General features: G+C 39.0%; 1 protein-coding gene across 1 annotated transcript in view; it reads left to right on the top strand.

Moving 5' to 3' along the window:
* The window catches only part of morc3 (MORC family CW-type zinc finger 3), a 40,156-nt gene extending 34,163 nt beyond the window's left edge, over window positions 1–5,993 (top strand). The window contains exons 16-17 of the mRNA XM_062975085.1: window positions 118–281; window positions 2,087–5,993. Of these exons, the coding sequence (XP_062831155.1) occupies window positions 118–281; window positions 2,087–2,243 (321 nt within the window). The 3' untranslated portion in view covers window positions 2,244–5,993. The remainder of the gene's footprint in view (window positions 1–117; window positions 282–2,086) is intronic.
* The last annotated feature ends 3,234 nt before the right edge of the window (window positions 5,994–9,227 follow it).

Consider the following 9,227-nt stretch of genomic DNA (forward strand, 5'->3'; position numbering starts at 1 on the left):
ACATTAAATACATAGTTTTTCCTTAATAAGGGTAGAATTATTTCACTGCTAAGCATGTTTAAGTAATACCATTGTTCAAAAACACAGTGGTCAGAAGTGTTGTTTTATCCATTTCAGATTGAACTACTGGAAATGGAAAAAAACCAGCTGCGTCTTCAATGTGAAGAATTAAAAGAAGAAGTCACTCAGCTAAAAGCTTCAGTTCCACAAGTGGTTTCACATTCAAATGGCCCTGTGGCTGGTAGTCTTGAAGATCCTGTAAATTTTTCTGATGGGGAAAGGTACACATTTTCTACTACTTTACCAGAAATGTACATTAAAAAGGTTGTTGGGTGTTCTCCATTTCTATCTATATTAATATCATAACTGTTTCAATGTTGATATCTGTCAAATGAAATGTCAGCATATTACAGGGAATTCTGGGACATAATCAACCTATTGGAGAGGAAGGGAGACATTCCAAATTAGCACCAAGTGGTAATGTTGTCGAGAAAACTGAATTGGAATTATTATTAGTGGTAGTAGTAGTAGTAATAGTACAGTAAAGCCCCGCTAATCCGAGCGTCCTGCCAATCCGAGCCAATTTCCTCCTCACCCCGCCGGAGCCCAGCAGGGTGAGTGAGGGAGGGAAGGTGGGCAGGCTCGCTCCTTCGCCAGGCCGGGCGCCGTTGCTGCCAAGGCACACGCGGGCAGGTGAATGGAGAGGACCACAAAGGCCCTCCCCATTCACCCACTCGCTGGCTGGCTTCTTCACCAGGCCAGGCACCCGGTGCTGACAGCGCCCGGCATGGCGAAGAAGCCAAGGCATGGGCGGGCAGGTGAACGGGGAGGGCCGTAAAGGCCCTCCCATTCACCCGCTCACTGGCTGGCTAGGTGCCCCGTGCATGTTGCTAGGTAGCTTGCTATCTACCTAGCAACACGCACGGGGCACCTAGCCAGCGAGCGGGTGAACAGGGAGGGCCTTTGCGGAACTTCCCGGTTCACCTACTGGCTGGCTGGCTGGCTTCTTCGATGTGTTGATGTGTTGTGGAAGGCTTTCATGGCCGGGATCACATGGTTGCTTTGTGTTTTCCGGGCTGTGTGGCTATGTTCCAGAAGCATTCTCTCCTGACGTTTCGCCCATATCTATGGCAGGCATCCTCAGAGGTTGTGAGGATGCCTGCCATAGATGTGGGCGAAACGTCAGGAGAGAATGCTTCTGGAAAATGGCCATATAGCCCTGAAAACATACAACAACCCTTTGTTGTTTGTTTTCTCTATCAGGGATAAGGGATCTTAGTCCCTTCTGATGATTTGAACTACAACTCCCACAGCCTTCACCATTAGACATGAGTGATGGAAGCTGTAGGCTAAATCATCAGGGGAAGCCAATAGTACTATATTTTAAATTTATTGAGCCTTCTCATATGTACAGCTATTTTTTTTAAACTGCAGTACATTCAGTACACACATAATTGCCCTCCATCCTTTTTGAGACATAATGAATACTTAATCATGCTTAAGTGGCAGCATTTAAACCCACCCATCCCTTCAATGAAAGAGTTTCTGTGGATTTGTTATAAAACATGATGTTTTGGTGCTAAATTAATAAATACAGTAATTACTACATAACATTACTGTGTATTGAACTGCTTTTTCTGTGGATTTGTTGCAAAACATGATGTTTTGCTGCTTAATTTGTAAAATCATAACCTAATTTGATGTTTAATAGGCTTTTCCTTAATCCCTCCTTATTATCCAAGATATTCGCTTACCCAAGCTTCTGCCGGCCCGTTTAGCTTGGATAAGTGAGACTCTACTGTAGTACTATTTACGCACCCATCCCCAGGGAGCGTAAAGATTTGAGATGGGCCCACGATAGATTCCACCATTCATTAAAAACTGCTGGAGTAGACAGGCCTTTGGCTTGGTCCATTTCTCTCCATATATTGCTTCTTTATATATTACTTTGTAGTATAATGCACTGACAAAGGAAAAAGGTGGAATGAAAGTTTTGGGGTGTGAGTGATCTAAAGTACTGTATATAAATGCACCATACATAGAATTCTAACTATTGTATTCAACATTATCTTTCATCTTTCTGTAGCCTGAAGCTGAGATCCCTACGAGTTAACGTGGGAATGCTGCTGGCATCAATAATGCCTGATCTCGATTTGCAACAAATGAATTATGACGTTGATGTTGTTGATGAGATTCTAGGTCAAGTGGTTGAACATATGAACGATGAAATCAGCAGTGCATAATTTTCCCTCCTGCAATTAAAACACAAGTTTCTCCTAACTCCTGTTTTATGATAATGTTTACAGCCTGTACAGACTGTTCATCTTAGTGCCAAATGCGATGTACACATAAACACAGCATTTGAAAATTTGAGGTTATTTTTTTAGTTCTCATTTACTACTAAGAATCATTGTTTTGTTGGGACTGTGACATTCAAGGAAAGGAAGTAGGCATTTCCTGCTTCCACCATGGCAGATACTTTCTCCAAAGTCTCATTTCCCAAAAGAGAAACTGTATCGTTGTCTGTACGATCTTGAATTATGAAGAAATCAAGGAATGATATTCATCACCATGTTTGGTGGACAAAAAGGAGTGAAATCCTTCATGCAGTCTTCATGTGGAAATTTGAGGCACATCTATTAACTAAAAGGCACATCTGATTTCATTCTTATTTTAAACAAAGAGCTTATGACTCAGAGCTCACTGCAGATGTATTGGGTTGCTACCCTTCAATTTCATCATTTCTTACAGATGTATTTAGTTTTTATATTACATTCAGGAGCTACACAAAGACAATATATGCTGCTGTATGCCTTTCTAACCCATTTTTAAGATGAACAGTGGCAATATTGTCAAGTAGAATTCTATCCCCTCCCCAATAACTTGTATTTTATAGAGGTTTATGAATATTTCTAAGCTTTGATACCGACAATGTATTATAACACTGTTTAAAGTATTGCAACATAATTGTTAAAATATACTACATTCATTTAATGAAAAGATACAGATGTTTAGCGAAATCATGTGGTTTTGAGGAGTTATTTTTCCGTACTTTTTTTTTCACTACTCTTGATGTATTCTTCAGTACTGGAATGTACTGTAAAGTCTGAATAAAAACTTGTCTGTATGGAGAATATTATTTAAATTTATGCTGTACATTTACTTTTTGAATGAAAGGGAAAAAATGAAAATAAAATTTTATTTACATGAAACAAATCAAAATATTTATATTTTCTACAAAATGGGGGCATTCTTGTTTTCTATGTAACAAGAAAAAAGCAAATGTGAGTTTTCCTGTTAAGCAGACACGAGGGGATTTTTTCTTTATATTTGTTTTTCTCTGTACTTTTTGCACAGCTTAAAAGAATTGTAACTGTTTCATCATGTCAGGAAAATTTATACTGTATCTTAAGGTGGCTCAGAAAATTAGATGGAGTTGAGCAACTGCTGCTGTCCCATCGGGGGAAAAGTCCACATCTCAAACCCTACTAAAATTATAGTATAAAATATACTAAAATTGGCTTACTGTAGCATGATAATTCTTTCACAAGGAGTTTTTGAGGGGAATCTGTACATGGTATTAGTTTTATTTAATTCTTGCATCAGTCCTAAGTTATTTTGAGAGATTATGACCAGCTTAACGTTAACTGGACAGAGATGATTTGAAACTTTGTGATCCTCATCTTATCCTAAGCACTCTATAATGTTGTCTAAAAAGTGATCTATGGACTCTGGTTCACTGAGACTCTTATTTCTCTTAGTACTGCATTGTTTAGATGTCTTAGAATTTTAGCAGGGTATTTTTAAATATTTTTAATTCAACAAAGCATGCATATATATATATATATATATATATATATATATATATATATATATATATATATACACACACACACACACACACACACACACACACACACACATACACACACACACACATACATACATACATACATATAATTACACAATAATAATAGAGCATGCAAACAAGTTTTTAAGGTTATATGTTTTTAAAACTACACATCTACAAACACCTATTACAAGTACCTATTAAAATAGATTGTAAACACAAAAATGAAACACATGAATCAACAACTTGCACAAAACTCAGAATAAACAAATAAATCACTAATTTATAAACCTCATTCTTTATCTGATGATTCTCTCTTATTAATCTACTTTTATATCATATAGTCACATTTCTATTTTTAATGACATTTTCTAATTCTAATTTTTTTTCATTGTGAGATTTTTCTCATTATTATAACAAAGTGGTAAAACAAGTCCCAAGTCTTCCTTAAAGTTGGACAGATATTTCTACTTGTTCACCCTAATCAGATTGACAATTAATTCACAAATCTCCATCAGCCATCATCATAATACTTCATCTTCGCTTATCCATATGTTCCTTCTCCGGGCATTTGATGCCCCTATTAGCAGGGTAATTTTAATAATTATTATTGCCTATGGGTAGGAATAGTTGGGCTACACATCACTTTAAAATAGTGTCAAATATCTTTACTTCCATCCAACTCAATGCCTTCATTCTCTATCAAAATCTAATCATAAAGTCCAGATTTTTTTCTGCCTAGAAAAGAACAATTTATACCAACAGCTTGGATGTTGAAGGCCAACAGCATAGAAACAGGACTGCAAGCTTTATTGACAGCCCCCCTATCACTCAGTGATATACAGTATCCATTGCTGGTCTGCCACCTCTGTTGATAATCAAATCCATCAAAAGCCTTATTTAGTATATTTATTTATTTAATTTATATACCGCTCTTCTCCCCCAGGGGGACCCAGAGCGGTCTTGTACTGCCAAGGCATTGCAATTATGCAAGGCCAGCAGAGATGCCAAGAGAAGGTGACAGTAGCTGCTATTCAGGTTGTGCAGACCCTGTGGAAGAGCAGCTTCCAAGTGAAGTGGATGAAGAGAAAGCCACTGAGACCTTTCTTGAGACTTCAAAAACCAGTTTATTTACCAGCTGGTAAGACTGCTGGAAATCTGTTCCAAATGTCAGAGCCTCAAACAAAGGGAATTTGCTTCTTTTATCCATTCCTCAGTTACAAGCAGGCAAAGATACATGTCTAGGTCACAAAGATAACCTTTAACCCTCAACATATAATATATACATCAGTTCTTAAGGCACGGTTACAGATAAACATACTTTCAGCCCATCCATCAAGAGGCCCTACCAATTTGATTATGGTGGGCACTGCAGTTAGAGAGATGCTGACAAGCATGCTGACGAGAGAGACTAAATTAAGGGTCTGGAGAACAAGCCTTATTACTAGGCAAGTTTAGCCTGCAGAAGAGAAGGCTGAGAGGCGACATGATGAGGGCCATGTGTGAATATGTGAGGGAGAAGGGAGCAAGGTTGTTTTCTGCTGCCCTAGAGATTAGGACGTGAAACAATGGCTTCAAACTATAGGAAAGGAGATTCCACCTGAACATTAGGAAGAACTTCCTCATTGTGAGAGCTGTCCAGCAGGGGAACTCTCTGCCCCGGAGTGTAGTGGAGGCTCCTTTTTGGAGGCTTTTAAACAGAGGCTGAATGGTCAAGGATGCTTTGAATGTGATTTTCCTGCTTCTTGAAAGGGGGTTGGACTAGATGGCCCACCAACTTTATGATTCTATCACTTTCCTTCCATTAGGCTCAGTGTCAGCCCATTCCCTGGTACTTGGAATTTACAGATAACAGATCATTCCTTTGCTTTTACATTGAACAGACCTCTTGAACATTCTTTTGCCTTCTAGCTACTGCATCTAAAAATCTAATTTCCTATATTTCAGTGTGCTTATCCATACAATATACGTATGTGCAGGGCCATAGCCAGGAAAAAAATGGGGAAGGGTTCCATAATGCAAAATAATTTAGAAATCAGTCTCCATCGATAAACTTCAGTGGACACTCAAGACAGACAAACTTCATTGGACATTCATAGGGATTTGGCTAACCAGTTAAAATTCATGAGTAAACCAGTTTTTTTTTTTAAAAAAACCTGAAAAATGGGGGGGGAACCCCTAGCCCCCCCCCCCCTTGGTTACAGCCCTGCGTGTGTGTGTTTCTGTTTTTCTTATTATAGCCATATCAATACAGCCATCTTTTAGCTCTGAAACAGCCCTTCAACTGGAAACTGTTGTAGGGCTCAATACAGAATTGTATGGTTTGTAATGAATGAACAAAGTTAAGGAAAACTGCCAGTTGTTCAAGAAAATTCAGGGGCATACCCTAAAGACACCAGATCCCATTTGATCTTGGAAACTAAGCAAGGCCAGCCCTGGTTAATACTTGGATGGGAGACTACTAATGAGGACCATGTGTTGTAGGCTAAATTTCAGAGGAAGGAACTGCTCAAATCATCTCTGAGTATTCTTTGCCTAAGAAAACACTATGAAAATTCTGTGGGTCACCATAATCGAACTGAAGGCACTGGTGTCATAAGGAACTTCATGCAGAGGTAGGCATTTTAGTCTGGAATATTTGCGCATAAGGATAAACAGGTTTGAGACTGAATCCCCATCTACACTGCATTACATGGACAATGTAGACTCATAAAATGAATTGCATTATATGAGTCTCAGTCTGTACTTAGGCGATCCCTCGTTGTGTGAGTATGATGGCCTTCCAAGTGTAGTGTCTTGGCGGTGGATATGTAGGTGACTGTGGAGTCGTATTCTTGACCTGCATGTTCTTCCACAAGGAGGGCATAGGATTCCAAATGGAAGGCAGTCCCAGTCAGGGTTGGCTTGATGCGCCTTCCTCTTGGCACATTTCTCCCTTTCGTCCTCCATTCGTGCCTCCTCAAAATTCCACAGCACTGCTGGTCGCAGCTGACCTCCAGCTAGAGCACTCAAGGGCCAGGGCTTCCTAGTTCTCTGTGTCTATGCCATAGTTTTTGAGGTTAGCTTTAAGTCCATCTTTAAATCTCTTTTTCTACCCACCAACATTTTGTTTTCCATTCTTGAGTTGAGAGTATAATAACTGCTTTGGGAAATGGTGATCGGGCATTCGGACAACGTGGCCAGTCCAGCGGAGGTGATGGCACAGGAGCATTGCTTCAATGCCAGCGGTCTTTGCTTCAAGCATGCTATCATTTATCCACCTGTCTTCACAAGAGGTTTGCAGGATTTTTCGGAGGCAACGCTGATGGAGTCGTCCCAGGAGTTGAGTGTGACGCCTGTAGACAGTGCACGTTTTGCAGGCATGTAGCAGGGTTGGGAGGACAATCTATATATATAAAAGATAAATGGTGTCCTCCCCTCCCACTAAACAACAAAAGTACAAGCCTCAGAACCTAGAAATTTGGCAGCACAATCCACCATCCTTGCCCCTACGTTCCGACAACAAAAAGAAAAGAAAAATAAAGTCCTAATTAGAGGGAGAGGAATAATTGTCTTTAGCCAATTGCTGCCAGTTAGAAGACTAAGCTCCACCCACTTGGTCTCCTAGCAACCTACTCAGGCCTCTTCCACACTGCCTATAAAATACAGATTATCTGATTTGCACTGGATTATATGGCACTAGCTGTGCCCTGCCACGCATTGCTGTGGCCCATTGGAATTGCACTGAATAGCTCTGGTTTTTGGGGTTTTTTAGGCCTTGTGGAGGTTCGTGACGTGATATTTTGTGGTTTCAACCTTGAGGCGTGGATGATGGATTGTGTTGTGAAATTTCGAGGTTGGGGGGTGTTTAGTTTTGTTGTTTTGCTCAGTGCCAGGATTCCATCACTTTTATATATATAGATTGTAGACTCAAGGCCCTTCCACACAGCTATATAACCCATTTATAATTTTATATTATCTGCTTTGAACTGGATTATCTTGAGTCCACACTGCCATATAATCCACTTCAGTGTGCATTTTATTCAGCTCTGTAGAAGGAGCCTCATATAATCCAGTTCTAAGCAGATAATATAAGATATACAGTAGAGTCTCACTTATCCAACATAAACACCCTGGCAGAACATTGGATAACTGAATATGTTGGATAATAAGAAGGGATTCAGGAAAAGCTGATTAAACATCCCATTCCCTCACAACCCTATCTGCTGCCAAACTGCCATCCATGTCTATGCCAGGCATCCTCAGAGATTATGAGATCTGTTTGAAAACAAACAAGTGGGATGTTTATTGTTATCTCACCAATGATATCCAGGATGGGACAACTCTTATCTGTCTCAGGCGACTGTGAATGTTCCACTTCCCCACCTTGATTGCCATTGAATACCTTTGCACCTTCAAGGCCTGCCTACTTCCTGCTTCAGAGAGGAACCTTTGTTGGGAGATGTTAGCTGGCCCTCAGTACATCATGTCTGGAATTCCCTGATTGTTCAGTGCTGTTCTTTAGTTAACTTTCCTGATTTCACAGATTTTTTTAATACTGGGAGCCACATTTTGTTCATTCCGGGCAGGCAGGAACCATCCAGGCTTTGAAGCTACAAGGCTATTCAGTGCCAATTCCAACATTCACACTTGCCTAAAGCAGACAACAGTTCTTTCTTCCACCCTGGTCATTCCACAGATATATCAACCCCACGTCCTTTTGTTACAACACATTTCACAACCTCTGAGGATGCCTGCCATACATGCAGGCAAAACATCAGGAGACAATACATTTGGAACATGACCAGGCAGACCACAGAACTCAGAGCAACCCAATACAAAGAGAAACAAAAATACTAAAATAAATACAAAAACTAATAAAAAAACAAAATAAAATAATACAATTAAAAAAACATAAATAAAAATAATATAATAAAATAATAAAATATAATACATACAAATAATAAAATAAAATAATAAAAACACAATAATGAAAGAATAAAAATAAAATAAATACAAATAATACAATAAAAATAATAAAAAACACTAAAAATAATTAAAAACTAAAAATTAATACAATAAAATACTATAATAAAAGAAAATAACTAAAAATAATACAAGAAAATAATAAAATATAATAAATAAAAAAGATAAGTTACAATAAAATTAATTAAAAAATACAAATAACGTCAAATAAAAATTCCACAACAATTTTTAACCAATACCACCACCACTTTGCCACAGCAACGCGTGGCTGAGCACAGCTAGTAGCTTTATAGAGTTGATGTGAGTTTTCCAGGCTGTATAGCCATGTTCCAAAAGCATTCTCTCCTTACATTTCGCCCACATCTATGGCCCGGAAAACTCACAGCAATTCAATGATTCTGCCATGAAAGCC

The sequence above is a fragment of the Anolis carolinensis genome, chromosome 3 (genome assembly GCF_035594765.1).
Source record: "Anolis carolinensis isolate JA03-04 chromosome 3, rAnoCar3.1.pri, whole genome shotgun sequence".
Taxonomy (NCBI): domain Eukaryota; kingdom Metazoa; phylum Chordata; class Lepidosauria; order Squamata; family Dactyloidae; genus Anolis; species Anolis carolinensis.